At 37.1% G+C, this 18,008-nt stretch overlaps 1 protein-coding gene across 1 annotated transcript in view; it reads left to right on the forward strand.

Annotated features, from left to right (window-relative positions):
* The window catches only part of LOC126182811 (serine/threonine-protein kinase unc-51), a 186,347-nt gene that overhangs the window by 126,418 nt on the left and 41,921 nt on the right, over window positions 1–18,008 (forward strand). The window contains exon 18 of the mRNA XM_049924881.1: window positions 874–1,198. Coding sequence (XP_049780838.1) covers window positions 874–1,198 — 325 coding nt within the window. The remainder of the gene's footprint in view (window positions 1–873; window positions 1,199–18,008) is intronic.

Raw genomic sequence — 18,008 nt, forward strand, 5'->3', positions numbered from 1 at the left:
TTAGATGGGTTATTGAAGTGGCTGATCTTTTGTAGCCCCCCCCCCCTTTTTTTAAGTTGTCAGCCAGCACATATGTATGCATTAAAAAGTTTTAGAATTGTTTAGTCTATTTATATTTTGAGTAAGTAGATATTACACAAATTATGCGAGGACTTTAGTTAATAAAACAAAGACAATGCATGCATGCATGTTTGTAGAGAGGTACACTTTCATGTATGGTATGGTTATTTAATTCTTCTGACAAATATCCTTTCATGCAGTTTAGTCTCATTTGTCCAGTACAACTATGGTACAGGATGTAACAATATATTAATCAACTAACCACTTATTTTGATAACATAGATGGTAGAGTATTTGCCCGCGAAAGGCAAAGGTCCTGAGTTCGAGTCTCGGTCGGGCACACAGTTTTAATCTGCCAGGAAGTTTCATATCAGCACACACTCCGCTGCAAAGTGAAAATCTCATTCTGGAAATATTTTAATTGTTGTACAGCTTTGTATTTCATCTTGCTTTGTTAACAAAATACAGGGATGTTTTGATCTATTACATCAGATTTTTTACACTTTTTTTTTTTTTATGGTTGGAGGTTGATAACTCTGGCTTTGAAATGCTGCATAATCGCCCTTGTAGATGTTGTCTTTGACAAACAGTCTAAAAGTAATTAAATCACAGGTGATAATATATGTTCACGGGTCAGTTCTTGGTATTTTGCCTCTGTTTTATCTCTGTTGAAGTAGTTAAGAATAAGGTCCTATCAGAAGACAATTTATTTTGTTCGAGTTTATATGGTTAATTATTTAGTATATTAGTGACATGTTTAATAGCTGTCAAATAAGTGTCGTATTTTCATAGTTTGTTTTATATGTTTTACAGAGGGAACACAATGAGACACTGGCCAAACTAAATTTCGTGTTAGCACTGTCGGACTGTGTAGCAGAGTTGGCAGCATCTCGCGCAACTCCACTAGCAGCATTAGCGGATGGTGCAGGGAGTGGTGGTGGTAGTGTTGGTGGTGGTGGTGGTGGTGGAGGAGGAGGAGGAGGAGGAGGAGGAGGATCACGACAGAGTGAAGGAACTCGGCGTGCTGAGCAGCTGGTCCTGCTTGTACGTGCATTGCAGCTTTTAAGCTCAGGACTGAATCTAGCAACACAGCAGTTGCGAGCCGGAGTACTGCAACCATCAGCGTCAGTCAAAAGTGGTGAGTAAGAGTCCAAAAAAATTTGTGGCTTTTTTTTTCACATTAAATCATATACTGTGATATGTGACATTTAGTGAAAGGGGTTCTCATTCTCTAAGATTTTTCTCAGTTCTATACCATCAGTTCTTGCTTTGCGCAGTTATTCCCCATCTCCAAAAGAAACTTCTGTTTCTCACCTTGAGACTTTTCTCTCGGCTATTCTCATGGCTTTTTGGTTGCTTTGTAACATCAGATGAGATTGAACCCTGATTTAAAAGTCTTATGACTTTCTTAATTCATAGTATTAACTTTACATTGATTCTTGTATGCGCTTCGTGAACTCTCTTGGCATTTTCTCTGCCATATTTTTAGGTCTTTCTAGTTTACTTGCTAATTCCAGATTATGCATGTTCTGTGTTTTATTGCACTGCAAAACTGCCTGTTTCACAATTTTTTTGCATTATGTTCTCAAACCTTCAACATTTCTTCCAGTGTATGGTAAATAACAATGACAGTTGGTTTCATATTTGATTGATAGAAATATACCTTGTGCTTTTTGGCTGTGAGAAAGCTATTTATTTGCTGAGGCAACTAGCAAACTGTAATTAATCAGCAATACATTTTTGTCCATTGTCTGTGTATCTTCTACTCTTGGTATACTTTCTCAGTGTCATATCGAAGAAGATTTCTGGTTTGGAGCAGAAGAAATTACCCACCAAAGTTTGAAGAAGATGTTTTATCTGAAAATAAGGATAAATAATGGAAAATTTGGAAGTTTGAGAGCTTAGGGTCTGAGACTATGGGGTCTGTGGAATCTCTTCCCAACCAGATTTCTGAATAGCTTTCTTTAACAGCATTGTGGAAAGCTTTACATGTTTGTTATAGGTAATTTGTTGTACAGGATGCTGCACTTATCAACCACACAAACTATTTTCTGTGAATGCATAGAATCTTACATACAGTTGCTGTGTTCTCAGGGGACAGTCATTCTTTTTTATGTTGTATAAAGCCACCACTTTTTGGCATGACTAAGAATCATGATTAGAACTGGCAGATGTGTGTGTGACAACTGGTGTGGAGCTAGCAGAAATGTATATGCTTTAGTTTTACTTGAAGAATGCGGTACCTGTGTTCACTATTTTCAAACCTCACCTGTGGAACAAAAATGTTTCCTAATGAATGAGTGGTCACTAGTCAGCATGTCCACTAGTTATTGACAAGAGACATGTGGATCATGAGATATAAAAATGTTCCAAAGGTTGCCAGTGCTACCATTTTTTTACCCGATTATAAGATGAGGATTTACCCCAAATTCTTCATTTGAAAAGTACAGGGTCACTTATATTCACAGATTAAACTATTGCTGCTAAGGTCAACATTTAACAGGTTAATATAGTGGATCTCTTATATTTAAAGATGAAGCTTTGGCTGTTCGGGTCACATGCAGATTTATTTTTTAAGAATTCTGGAGGTTAGAGATGCACAAATGATATTCACATTCAAACAGGCTAGATATGTTCTGATACACCAAAGCACTCAATATGTATCAATCTTGCTCGAATGATCACATGATATTTGGCTCACATGACACTAGTGCAAGGGATGAATTAGCCACTACAACAGTCTGTTGCTCCACTTAAAATTTATCAATTTTTTTGAAAGACAGGAGGAAATAGCATTAAATTCTATAATCTCACAAACTCGTGTATGGTATTTGAACAGTTTTGCAATAAAAGTACTCATACATGCATGGATACCGTATACAAATATTTATGCTGTTTATTAAGAAAAGATAACATTCAGAGGCAAAAAGGCAGAACAGCTGTGTTCTCATGTCCCGCCATAACCACAGCCTCATAAATTGCAACATATTCGGGAGAAGTAACCAAATATAAATGACCATGAAAATATAAATTTCACAGCTCTGCTATTAGGATAATGATGATGATTAAAATAGTGGTATCACAGATAACAGGCTTAGTAAAAAGGTAGTGGAGGTAAAAATTATGTAAACCATTTCTTTTTGTTTATTTTATTTCTCCTTGTATTATCAAAATGTAGATAATAACGAAGGGTGTAAGTTTAGAATAGGTATAATGTTAACTTTTTAGCAGATACTTTTAATCAATAAAACAGTTTGTAATTTTAATTAGTCAGAAAATGCACAAAATAAATAATAAAAAAAGTTTTGCTGAAGGGTCTTATATTCAGCATCATCTTATACTTAGGTAAATACAGTACTAGATGAGTTATTGAAGTGGCTGATCTTTTTTAGGCTTTTTTTATTTATTTGTTTTTGTAGTGGTCAGCAAGCACATGTATCAGCATTAAAATGTTTTAGAATTGTTTAGACTATTTTTGTTTTGAGTAAGTAGATATCACCCAAATTATGTGAGGACTTCGTTTTATTAACCAAAGACAATGCATGCATGCATGATTGTTATACCAAGTACTCCTCTTGGAAATAATATGCTGTGTGGAGTGTCCGCTTGGTTTGACACACCATGTCATGGATTGTGCAGCCCCTTCCACCTGAGGTTCAAGCCCTCCCTCGGGCAGGGGTGTGTGTGTTGTTCGTAGCATAAGTTAGTTTAAGTAGTATGTAAGTCCAGGGACTGACGACATCAGAAGTTTGGTCTCTTAGAAATTCTCTCTCTCTCACACACACACACACACACACACACACACACACACACACATTTGAAATAATATAGCTATTTTCATCCTTGCTTTCTCCAGTGGCATTCTCTTTGTAGACAGCAAAAATATTTTAAGCTTCTGCTGCATCCTTTGTTCTTGCATGACACCCAAACTGATGAAATAATAGTGTATCGGACATGTTACTGGTTCTCTCTCCTTTCCATTTTTATGATATCATCTTTAGCTCATAACTAGCACTAACTTGGTTCATATTTGTAGAACTCTTAAGCAGGTTTGAGTATGATACTATAAATATTGAATGAGAGATAAAAATTGTAAACAATGTTGTATTGAACAAGAATGGTAATAATCTGTTCACCAAATTTATACCAGTAGCTTTTGATGTTCCAGTAATCTGTGTTGGTATTTTTGTAGATTTCAAAATGTATTTGTAGATAAGACAGTTCTTAAACTATGACTGCAGCTGGTTCTTCATATGTTTTTGTTGAGACTAAATTTGGGAAGTCCATAAAAAATGGAGTATTATCAGCAGGATTTTAAATACCACCCACCCTCTTGTCTTTGCCATAAAGCAAAATTAGATGTCAAAAATAAAATTAAAGAAGTCTAATTTCTGTTACAGTTGTACAGCATGGCTTGTTCTCTGACAAATGTCACTTGTTTACCACACTGCCGTACAGATTTGTCATTCCAAAGTGTTGATGGCTGAGTTAAATACTAAAACAGAAAGAACACCCTGTGGCTATCATTAATCGCCCAATATTATTTTTCTTGGTATTAATGTACTACCTCTGCAAGGGCTGATATGAAAAACATCTCTTTAATTTCTTCTTGCATTGGCTGTTCTTTATATCCACTTTATTTTGTGTTCTACAACGTTTTGGTCATTTTAAAGCAGCTGCACACTTGTCAGAAAAACATAATTAGAATACAAGCTGCAGAGCAACCATTGGTTATAGTCACCAAAATAAAAATAGCACACTTTTTGGTTTAATGTCATATAATTTCATGGGCAGTGCATGCTTGGCATGATATACAGTACAGTAAAATAAAAATTAAACTCTTTGTAAGTACAGGTAAAAACGGTAAATCGACAGTAGTTGAAAATGACATGGTAAAATAGGTTACGAAGTTTGAGAGCTGTAGCCATAGTATCTGCTTTTGTATAAACAGTAGCAAACAGCTCAGTCATTTACTAGTCTGAGGGATCACTGAACTGTGTGGAGCGACGCCTTCTGTCATACAGGTCAAAAATAAACGTGTAAAGGTACATTCTATGTGTGATCCATGTTATATAAGTTATTAACACAAATGTTAGGAGGGGAAGAAAGCATTATTTCCTCTTTATTCCTCATAGAAGGATGATAATCGATACTAGCAAAGTATAAAACTCACAATAATGCCATTTTTAATAGTTGTTTTGTGCAGTTGATAACAATAAAAATGTTTAAAGGAAGATGATGCACCTGGGTGTATATGCCCTGGGACAGTTGGGAAATTCAAGAAAAATGTGGGAATTTTTTCACCTGGGAATTTCTCATTGTTTTAGTTGTCAGTTATGTTTTCGTGATTTTGAGTGGTAATAGCTGATACTGTAACAAAGACTTTTACTTTAGCCCACTACTGCAGAATAATACTGCAGCAGTAAAACATAAATGAGAGAGTAACACCAAAATAAAACTTTAATTGCAAGGAAAATGTACCATTTACAACAACAGAAAACATCTCACAAGTGTCTGCTGGCATCTGAATGTCTCAAAGGTTTTATGATGAAGGCTATGCACATGCAATACTTTATAACAACAAACTGTATTTGATGAGCTTGACATCACAACTGTTTACATTTGTAACAGGTCACGGGAAAGTATTGTGAATTGTGGTGTGAGAAGCATTACTTTCGACGTAAATTTCCTTTTACGCAAGATGAATTGTGTGTGAGAATGTGTGATGAGTTTTGTAAGTCATGGAGAATTTGTCTCATTTAAAATTTAACACCTGACGATCAGACGCTTAGAAAAATTTTGAGCCCAGAAGACCAGCCATTTATGAAGTTATTTAAAATTTTACTTACACATTTGTGTTTTATGTATCTTAAAGGGTAACTGGAGATACTAGAAGGTTTCAGAGAGATTATATAATGGTAAGACAGAGACTTAGGAACCAGGTTTTAAATTGTAAGACATTTCCAGGGGCAGATGTGGACTCTGACCACAATCTATTGGTTATGAACTGTAGATTAAAACTGAAGAAACTGCAAAAAGGTGGGAATTTAAGGAGATGGGACCTGGATAAACTGAAAGAACCAGAGGTTGTACTGAGTTTCAGGGAGAGCATAAGGGAACAATTGACAGGAATTGGGGAAATAAATACAGTAGAAGAAGATTGGGTAGCTTTGAGGAATGAAATAGTGAAGGCAGCAGAGGATCAAGTAGGTAAAAAGACGAGGGCTAGTAGAAATCCTTGGGTAACAGAAGAGATACTGAATTTAATTGATGAAAGGAGAAAATACAAAAACACAGTAAGTGAAGCAGGCAAAAAGGAATACAAACGTCTCAAAAATGAGATCGACAGGAAGAGCAAAATGGCTAAGCAGGGATGGCTAGAGGAAAAATGTAAGGATGTAGAGACATCTCATGAGGGGTAAGATAGATACTGCCTACAGGAAAATTAAAGAAACATTTGGAGAAAAGAGAACCACTTGCTTGAATATCAAGAGCTCAGATGGAAACCCAGTTCTAAGCAAAGAAAGGAAAGCAGAAAGGTGGAAGGAGTATATAGAAGGTCTATACAAGGGCAATGTTCTTGAGGACAATTTTATGGAAATGGAAGAGGATGTAGATGAAGATGAAATGGGAGATATGATACTGCAGGGTGTATACGACCCGGGACAACCGGGAAATCCGGGAAAAACCCGAGAATTTTTTCATCCGGGAGAAAACTGGGAAAAACCCGGGAATTTTTCGGAATTCCGGGAATTTTTCATTGTTTTAGCTTTAAGTTAAATTTTTTGTAATTTTGACTGCAGAAGTGATTCTCTAGCAAAGAATGTTATTGTATCCTGCTACTGGAGAATGATACTGCAGCAATAAAATATAAACGAGAGGGAAAAAAATAAAACTTTAGTGGCAAAGGAAATGTGCAATTTACAACAACAATCAACCGTGCACGCACAAGCGTCTGCAAATAGCAAAAATATGTCAAAGGACGTAGGGCAAAGACTGTAATTCTTCGTAACAATAAACTGCTTGCCATGAGCATGACGTCACAACTGTTCACATTAGGTTCGTTTGACCAATTGCCAGCGATCTGTTGCGCATGCGCATTTGACTCGCGTATAAGCAGTACCTTCTCCCGCTACTTGAAGTTTGGCTGTTGGCTGTACCGGTAGTAGCAGCAAGCAGCCAGATGCAAACGAGAAATTTTTTTCTCGCGCGCGCTAGCTGCCAGATTCACGGTTGCACAGAGTTGTCTGAGTTGTAGTGGGGAGGGGGTTAACCTCCACATGACTCGTGTTTACGTAAAGTGAATTCGCTGCTTCTCTTCGTGTACTGCTCCCACGTCAAATGAAAACAATACGGATTTCTGTGGCTGGGAGCTATCAAGTGAATTAAAATACATTCACATAATTACGGAGGGCAAAAATATATTATTAATTTCAGTTTTCTGATTTTATTTCCAAGTTAGTAGCGGTCAAGCATTAATCGCCTTGCAGAACAGTGAAGTTATTTTTGCAAGTTTGCTAAAGAAATTTGGCTTTATTAATCTTTCCGCCGAGGCGATCATTTTACAGTATTGGCTACTTCCAACTGTTCGCTGAATTTCAAGTGCACGTTATCATCTTCTGCCATATATGGCATTATGCCATAATAAAGAACGAAAAATGAGGTCGTAGAGTACTGATACTCCAAGAAAATTTACATCCCTAAAACCACACTGAAAAGCTTAATATCAGATGGAACCTACTTCATTGTGAATCTGGAAAAAGCCAATTTGCACATCAAGCCGAATTATGCATTTTAGTATGGTTTACGAAATTCCGATGCTCTTGGAGTATCCTCTGATGCACTGTTTCTTTTATGGTGTAATGTAAGCTCTCTTAGTGCTTTATACGCACGAACATATGGGCTTCCTACAACACTGCAGTTGCACACGCATAATTATGCCTGTTTTCTGGTGCTCTCTGGCAACTGGTAAATCGAACCTATTTCTAACAGTCTCCGAATAGTATTGCGAACGGTGGTTAGAAAAGCGTTACTTTCAAAGTAAATTTCTTTTTACGCAAGATGAATTATGTTACGTGTGAGAAAGTGGGATGGATATCTAAATCACAGAGCGTTCGAAACAGAACAGTTTGAGGACCAGCCACTTACAAGAATTTCGAGCCGAGACATTTATGTCATAATTTTAAATTTACTGGCACATTTGTGTGATGTGTCTTAAAGTATAACACACGCAAAAAAATATCAACATTACATGTGAAAGCTTAGCTTCTGTTGTAGCGTGTTAATCTTAGAGACTAACATTATATGTTAAAGCTTAGCTTTTCTAGAAGATATACAGTGCGGCATACATTAATGTAAACCGTTAACTTTTCCTCATGCGTGTTCGCGCTATGTGACCAGTGATCTTGCTATTGGCTGACTATAACACGTGTCCTATGTTCTGAATAGCCGCTGTCATCGGCTGACGAGATCTCGTGGTTTGAGATATGACTCGCTTACAAAAGGACATCGCAGTCTCGGTTTCAACGCTCCGGAAACTAACGCGCTGTGTTTGGTGCAATTCGAATTTATACTTTTGTAATATGAAAATATGCAGCGTATATGTTGATGCAAATCAAAGGTCTTTCCAAAATTTCTCTCCCTTTTTTTTTTAATTAAAGGTCTCTCCAAAACCTTCTTTGCCCCGTCTTTTCTTTTTTTTTTTTTCCCCGGGAAGTTCTATGCGATTGTATAAAACGTTAACCATTCAAAGGATTCATTAGTTTTACAGTTCCGAGGGAAAATCTACGGAAAACCTACTGTCACTTAGCACATAAAAAGTGTATTTTCGCCCGGGAAAAACAATATTTTTTAAACGGGGTATCCGGGAGAAATCCGGGAATAATCCGGGAATTTTTTTTCCTTGTCCCTGTATACACCCTGTACTGAAGAGTTTGACAGAGCACTGAAAGACCTAAGTCGAAACAAGGCCCTGGGAGCAGACAACATTCCATTAGAAGCCTTGGGAGAGCCAGTCCTGACAAAACTCTATCATCTGGTGAGCAAGATGTATGAGACAGGCGAAATACCCTCAGACTTCAAGAAGAATATAATAATTCAAATCCCAAAGAAAGCAGGTGTTGACAGATGTGAAAAATACCGAACTATCAGTTTAATAAGTCACAGCTGCAAAATACTAACACGAATTCTTTACAGACGAATGGAAAAACTGGTAGAAGCCGACCTCGGGGAAGATCAGTTTGGATTCCATAGAAATGTTGGAAGACGTGAGACAATACTGACCCTACGACTTATCTTAGAAGAAAGATTAAGGAAAGGCAAACCTATGTTTCTAGCATTTGTAAACTTAGAGAAAGCTTTTGACAATGGTGACTGGAATACTCTCTTTCAAATTCTGAAGGTGGCAGGGGTAAAATACAGGGAGCGAAAGGCTATTTACAATTTGTACAGAAAGCAGATGGCAGTTATAAGAGTCGAGGAACATGAAAGGGAAGCAGTGGTTGGGAACGGAGTGAGACAGGGTTTGTAGCCTCTCCCCGATGCTATTCAATCTGTATATTGAGCAAGCAGTAAGGGAAACAAAAGAAAAGTTCTGAGTAGGTATTAAAATCCATGGAGAAGAAATAAAAACTTCGAGATTTGCCGATGACATTGTAATTCTGTCAGAGACAGCAAAGGACTTGGAAGAGCAGTTGAACGGAATTGACACTGTCTTGAAAGGAGGGTATAAGATGAACATCAACAAAAGCAAAACGAGGATAATGGAATGTAGTCGAATTAAGTCAGGTGATGCTGAGGGAATTAGATTAGGAAATGAGATACTTAAAGTAGTAAAGGAGTTTTGCTATTTGGGGAGCAAAATAACTGATGATGGTCGAAGTAGAGGGGATATAAAATGTAGACTGGCAATGGCAAGGAAAGTGTTTCTGAAGAAGAGAAATTTGTTAACATCGAGTATTGATATAAGTGTCAGGAAGTTGTTTCTGAAAGTATTTGTGTGGAGTGTAGCCATGTATGGAAGTGAAACATGGATGATAAATAGTTTAGGCAAGAAGAGAATAGAAGCTTTCGAAATGTGGTGCTACAGAAGAATGCTGAAGATTAGATGGGTAGATCACATAACTAATGAGGAGGTATTGAATAGAATTGGGGAGTAGAGGAGTTTGTGGCACAACTTGACTAGAAGAAGGGAACGGTCGGTAGGACATGTTCTGAGGCATCATTGGATCACCAATTTAGTACTGGAGGGCAACGTGGAGGGTAAAAATCGTAGAGGGAGACCAAGAGATGAATACACTAAGCAGATTCAGAAGGATGTAGGCTGCAGTAGGTACTGGGAGATGAAGACGCTTGCACAGGATAGAGTAGCATGGACAGCTGCATCAAACCAGTCTCTGGACTAAAGACCACAACAACAATAACAACAACAACAACAAAGGGTAACATACTCTAAAAAAGACCAGGCTTCAAGGTTAGTTAATCATATTTATTTTAGTTCTCTCATATATTATGAATTGTGCAATAATGATGGTAAAAAGTATAATTATCCTTAAAAAAAAGTGTGAGGTGTGTTTTTGAGCAATTTCACAAGTAATTGTCTTATTTGTGGAAGAGTTGAAGTGTTCTGGTGTGCAGAGAGATATTTTGCAATCAGAGCTATACAATTTGCTTCTTTTCTGCTTGTTTTGCCAGTGAATTGTTTTGCCTTCTCCGAACCATGCTCAAAACAGCTCTAATGTTCACTGTTGTTTCTTTTAAAGTAATTCTATAAATAGACAACAGAAGGCAGCACCAGTCAAGGACAGGTAACAGGACACCCGCACCTTCATCTCATATGTAATGAGTCTAATTTTTGAATGGTAGGTAATTAGTGTGTCTAGAAAATAGTGATCCGCAGCTGTACTTGGGCTTGGTTTCCAAATTGTTAAGCATAAATTGAAAACATGTGTCTAATACAACTGTTATATTCGCCACACTAAAATTTTGTAATACAAAAATATGAAGTGTACAAGTTGCCGCACATCCAATTCCAAAACACATTGTTTTTGGCTGGGTTTCATTTCCTGAAGTGCTGGGAAGTTCTATGCTGGTGTAGAAAACCTTATCTACTCAAAATATTGATAAGAATATAATAGAGGGAAACATTCCACATGGGAAAAATATATCTAAAAACAAAGATGATGAGATTTACCAAACAAAAGCGCTGGCAGGTCGATAGACACACAAACAAACACAAACATACACACAAAATTTAAGCTTTTGCAACAGACGGTTGCTTCCTCAGGAAAGAGGGAAGGAGAGGGAAAGACGAAAGAATGTGGGTTTTAAGGGAGAGGGTAAGGAGTCATTCCAATCCCGGGAGCGGAAAGACTTACCTTAGGGGGAAAAAAGGACAGGTACCTGTAAGTCTTTCTGCTCCCGGGATTGGAATGACTCCTTACCCTCTCCCTTAAAACCCACATCCTTTCGTCTTTCCCTCTCCTTCCCTCTTTCCTGACGAAGCAACCGATTGTTGCGAAAGCTTGAATTTCGTGTGTATGTTTGTGTTTGTTTGTGTGTCTATCGACCTGCCAGCGCTTTTGTTTGGTAAGTCTCATCATCTTTGTTTTTAGACAAAATATTGATAAGTTTTACAACTGTCAGGGAAAGCATATTGTCACTTAACACAGAAAAAATGAACTTTCTTCTGGAATGTAACAGTACCAGAGAAGGAAAGTTGCTACTCACCATATAGCGGAGATGCTGAGTCGCGATAGGCACAACGAAAAGATTCACACAATTAAAGCTTTCAGCCATTGAGGCCTTTGTCAGCAGTATCTTACTTCTTAAAAACATAGCCATTAGGATACATTAAAATCAAAAGAGAAACAACATAACCACGTATGACACCATTTTCGTGACATTTTAGTGTGACATCTTATGTTATATAAGCCAAATACAGACTCATTCTCCTGCACACTTCGTGAATACAGCATGCAAGTTAGAGTCTTTGTATGAAAATATCTAAACTACTGTAAAGATAAAAATATAAAAATGTGAAAGAGATGAAACTGGTGGTTATGCTCATACGACTTGGGCATCTTTTTTTAAATACTGCACCAATGTACAAGCCCACATTCAATTCTCATACCTCATAGTAACTAAACTACGGAATCACTGAAACCAGGTAAAAGACAGGAAATAAATAACATAATTAAAGTAATTAATAACGGGGTTGTAGTTACATACTATCAAGTTTGCAAAACAACTGTAAGGTGTCAAATGGTATGTAGTATCTGATCATAGTTTTCTAGGAACTTTCGAGTGTTTTAGTTTGATTTCTTCATTACTTAAAGGATGTTAGTGAAAACTGTTACATAATTCTACCTCCTCAAGAATGCTCATAACTTTGTTTTTATTTGGTTTATGAAGGATCTGCATTCCATTAGCTATATTATGTGCCTTGTGCCTCTCTAACATAATTTGAGTCTCCTAAACCTTTCACTACATGTTCTGCCCATGTGACGTACATAGAACTTACCACATGTTCGACAGTCAATTTTGTAGATACCTGAATGTAAGAGTTGAGGTATTCTTTTGAGTATTGTGCTACAGTCTCTTTCTCTTGAGAGTTCTATGCGTAGAAACCTATTTTTATTTTGGTGTTACGGAAAACTCTCGTGACGTTACTTGAGATGTTGTGAAGATAGGGTAAAACACTGTATAAAGGCTTTCCTGTCTCTGGTTCCTTTAGTAGTGTTATCCTACTGTTCATTTTCCCTTCTTCCTGTTATTATTGTACATTTTTTGTACCATATCTGTTTTGTATCTGTTATTCCTCACAATCTGCTTCAGTATCTGAAGTTCTTTATCAATCTCTTTTTTTTTTTTTCTAGAGAAACATTTATTAACTTTCATATCACAGAATGAAAGGTATGTCAAGATGAATTGTGAATAAAAGGGATGTCAAGGTGAATTGTGAATAATGACATCTGTTGTAGGTTTATGAAAAATTTAATGTTTTGATGTCAAGAAATGAAGCGTTGCCCTAGATCCAACATAAAATTTATCTTACTATGAATGCTGTTCAGTTGGAGAAACATAACATTAATCTCATCTTTAGAACTATCAAACATAACCAGTGTTCAAAACAATTTTAATCTATTGTTTATTTTTTAAAATACATGATTAGATTTGATCTCCCTCGATCATTTTCAGATATATGTATTTTTGTCCTCGACCCATCATGTCTGTATCAGTGCCATACAGTAGAATACTGTGTGTTGTTGGTATAACATTTATAGTGAACCATTTTTTTCAGCTGTTTGTTTAAACTTTTGAAAAAGAAATGCAGTCAGTATGATTGATGAAAATGTGTGCAAACTTGCCTGATGTGGAACTACCCTTGCTGTGTGTACGCATTACTCTGAAATGCAAAATAATTATATGAGAGGACCAGCCATGGTAGTTAAATTTGTTCTTTTCTTCATTGCTAATCTTTTTGTATTTATGCAAATTAGTTCTTATGATATTGATACTCTGTGCTATAGATGCATGTGTGTAATTTGGTGATGTCAAAGTACACTAGCTTAGTGTTAGAGTTGGGATTTTGTCATCTTGAATATCATTTATCATCTCTTCAGAATTCTTTACTCCATGTGTGGATTCATATATGTAGTCTTTTGATCAAACTGTTAAGCTTTTGCTTAATAAATAAGTGGTACTATGTACATTGTTCATGATAGGGCAGATGGGATTATGTTGTTTATGTGTTTTCATTTGTGCATTCAGCATAGATTTCTTGTGGTTTATTGCAAGAAGGGATATTATTTTTTATCTTTAAAAAGGAATTTGGAATTCCTTATAGTTTTCCTGCTCAAGGCATTGAATTTCTTGCTAGGTTCTTTATCAAATTTAATGATCTTGTCGTTAGCAGAGAATTCGTGCGCTTTATCTACGTACTCATCATGTTAGATGATAATGACTGTGTTTCCCCTGTCTTTCCCAACTGTTATGGCTTTCTACACTTTTAGTTTAATACTGATTTCACATATTATGTAATTATTCTTAGGACTGACATTCCTGGATTGTTTTTCCAATTTTTTTTGCTTTTCTTTGATAAAATGCAAAATTGCATTCCACTTCATGTTGCACTATCCATGATTATTCTGCCTGGTCTCACAGTGGGACATTATTTTATTGTTAAGTCTATGTGGGACTACTTTGTTTGCATCTGAATATATTCCTGAACTACCTTGTACATGATTTCTAATTGGGCAGGTTCTAACTGCCTATGAAGTACTAAATTTATAAGGTATAGTTTAACGCTTAAACTTTTTTTTTGTTAAAACTTATTATGAATCTGCTCTTGTCCATAAGAGTTCACTTTTCTTTTCAGTCTGTTGAGCTACACTCATCTTAGCTTTTACCTTGATGTTAACATACGTGGTAGGCACATTATTAGTAAGACACTTCCTATTAAAGTGAATGCTTTCATTTAAATTCACTAACTTGACTTTGCTCCTGTGGTATGTAACAACCTCACCAAAAATCCTGTAAGGCATTCTTTGCAGTATTTTAATGCAACAGGATTCAGAGCCAGTACAGGAAACTCATTGCTTTCAAGAAGGTTATCATGGCTGTGGTCCCTGTTGAAACTAAATTCTCATTAACCTTAAAATCCAAACAATGGAAGAGTTGGGATAGAATAACATATGGCCACACAGAGGAAGATGCCTGCTCGAATGTGCTGAGTAGCAGAGTGTGCATTTTTTATATTGTTTTTGTCTTAAAATTCCAGATATAAGATTTTTATGTTCCAAAGTAATCCATTTAGCTATTCTTAATTAGCTAATGTATGCAGTCTCCATTATGAACAAGCCTACAAAAATGCTGGCATGCTTAAAACAACTGTCAGGCTGTCTCAAAGCTAACAAAACTGATGTCAGTTCTCTTCAGTGGTAGTGTACTCTCATTCATGTTAAGGTTTGTAATTTATGAGGAAGTAACTGTTTGATGTTTCATTAAAGTGTAACCATGGTTCTGACAGAATGTAAATAATTTAAGAGTGAATAAGATCACTCACCGAATAGCAGAAGTGTTAGGTCATTGACAAAAGTTAGCCTCCAGAAGAAATCCTTTCATGAGCTTGAGTGTGTACACACACACACACACACACACACACACACACACACACACACACACACAGAGTGCATGTTCATTTGCCGGCTGGACACACAGTGCTGAGATCGCAGCTTGGTGGGTGGATTGAGGCAGGGATTGCGTTGTGTTGAGTGGGGTGAGTAGAGGCAGAAAGAGGCAGGAAACAGGGGGAGGGACTTGGGATGGGTAGCTAGCAGATTGGAGGAAGACAGCAGGTATGCAGGTTAGGAATGTGAGAGGGAGGGATACCAGGTACATGGGATAGGCATGTGACACACAGGTATTAGAGCCGGTTAGTTGTAGTGTACAGTGAACATGATGTGGATGTGTGAATTGGGAGGAGGTGAAGACAGGTCAGAGGAAGCAGAAAGTATTGTGTAGAGAGTGTGGTACAGTGGTTTGGCAGAGATTGAGTCCAGGAGAATCACAGGAGTGAAGGGTATGTTGCAAGGATAACTATCATCTACATAGTTCAGAAAAACTGGTGCTGGGAGGAAGGGTTGAAATGGCATGGTTTGTGAAGCAGCCATTGAACTCAAGCAAGTTGCACTCAGCAGCCTATTGTGCCACTAGTTGGTCAACTTTGTTCTTGGCCACAGTTTGGCAGTGGCCATTCGTTCCAGTGTACAGCTGGTTGATGGTCATGCCCAAAGAAAATGCTGTGCAGTGATTGCAGCAGAGCTAGTATATGACTCGATGTATTAGCTGGGTGAATTGGGCAGGTCTTGTACATGTTGCTTCCATAGAGGTATGACCCCTGTGGCAAGGGGTTGGTTTCTTAACTTTCTTCCTGTTGATTTTTGTCTAAACTTATATTTGAGACTGTTATTGTGTCGACAACTAAGAGTGCTGCACAAGGAAACTCTGACTTTGAGTTAGTTGTCTAGTTAGACTTGTGTAATAGCAGCAGCACTAATGTTGATGACAACAAAATATTAGTTGCTAATGACCTTGTATATGCTATGGACTAAAGGACAGTGCGAAATGAATCACTGGAAGGTTCACAGAGGAATCATCTGTAGGATTTAAGTGGTACTCTTGACAGAATAAACACTATCAACACATTCAAGATCTACAAAACAAACATGTAACTTTGAATCTGAGCAGTGAAGATAATCCTGGTGATATTAGTAACCATACTTCCTCGGTATTATTAATTGCTCACCTAGGTTACACATTTTTCCCCAGAGATATACAATCAGGTGTTGAATTTGAAAATTGTTTCAATGTTTGAGTTTTGATATCTACTTTTTGGGAGGCATACTTTGCTCTGAAATGTGTCAAACAGATGGGAACAGCAACAGAGTACTGTCAGCAGATGTTTACCAGAAGGGAGATTCATATCATGGTTGTAGTTCTGCTACATGTCTCATCACCACCACCATTATTATTGTTTTTATTCTTATTATTATTAGTTTCTTGTTCTATCTTTCTGTAGCATAGGCATTCCCTAGAGGCCAAGCACATTCAGTTTGTTGCAGTGCAGTAAATAGCTTCTCTGCCATAGCATGCAAAGATAACCAGTCAACAAACTGAAAACTGATTTCAGCTTAACATTTCTTTGCACATAGATTGTACTATCTACTCCCAGTCATAATTATCATTTTTTCTTATATATGTAATTTTCCTGTTACAAAAGGTCTTACAAAAAGGAACAAGACTGCTCAATAATAAGATGGTGTATTAGTATGTGTTTGTTGATCTTTAATTATGCTCTTATAGTGTGATGAGTTTCATAAAAGTCAGTCAGCTCTGTGGCAGTTGATGAGCACTTTAATATAGATATGTTTTAGTGCAGAATAAATAATTTTCAGCAATAGTTTTTGTGGATGCTTATTATGTCAATATATATAATGTAACAGCTGAGAATCCTGATAAGCCCAATATATTTACATATTTACTCTGTTCTACAAGTTCCTGAGTTTTTAAGTGAATTTAGTTCTTACTGTCTCTGTACAAGGTGTTATCAAAAAGTAACTGGAAATTTTAATTTTGGTGTCTATATAAATCCAATTTTCAAAATATTTTTTTATCTTGTTGGTATACATTTTCTGATGAATGTGTGCAATTTCAGTTGTTTTAAATCTTTAGTTTACTGTTGACACTCTAAAAGGTGATACGTGTTTTCGAGTGCTGAGCAAATATTTGCTTTCGAAAAAGGTGGATCAAAGAATTTGCATTAAATTTGGATGAAATATGGAGTAACATACAGCACCACATTCAAAATGTTGACTGTGGCTTTTGGTGAGTCTACAATAAGTAAGACAAGAGTTTACGATTGGTATAAATGTTTCAAAGAGGAGGAAGACAACAAATGCCCTGGACACTGTAGCACATCACGACAATGTAAATGCCAGGCAGATGGCATTTATCCTTACAGAACATTCTCCATTTCCAAAATTATCCCGGCCTGAACCCAGGGTAGTCTCCAAACATAACATAACTTATGCCCCAAGCCCTTCACCCAGCCGTCTTTCCCCTTCCCCACACCTCTTCTTTTTCGCTTGGGCTCCCCCTCACCTCCCACAGCCTCCTGATGCTGCACCTGTAGACAGTCTAGTCCCTGCTTGCTCTGTGAGACAGCAATCTCCTCTCCCACCACCCATACTCTTCTACCACTCTACATGTCAGTTGCATTCCAGTGCAAGCTGCTGGAGATGGTGGTCATGTGTGCATGAGGTGTGCTTGCTTGTTTGAAGGAATATGGGTGTGTGTGTTTTTCCTCTTCTGGCATAAACTAATGTGTAATTATCTTTTTATTATGCCTGTCTGCAACTTAACATTGTTGACGACAGTGTGGAAGAAGT

Source organism: Schistocerca cancellata, chromosome 1 (assembly GCF_023864275.1).
Source record: "Schistocerca cancellata isolate TAMUIC-IGC-003103 chromosome 1, iqSchCanc2.1, whole genome shotgun sequence".
Lineage (NCBI taxonomy): Eukaryota > Metazoa > Arthropoda > Insecta > Orthoptera > Acrididae > Schistocerca > Schistocerca cancellata.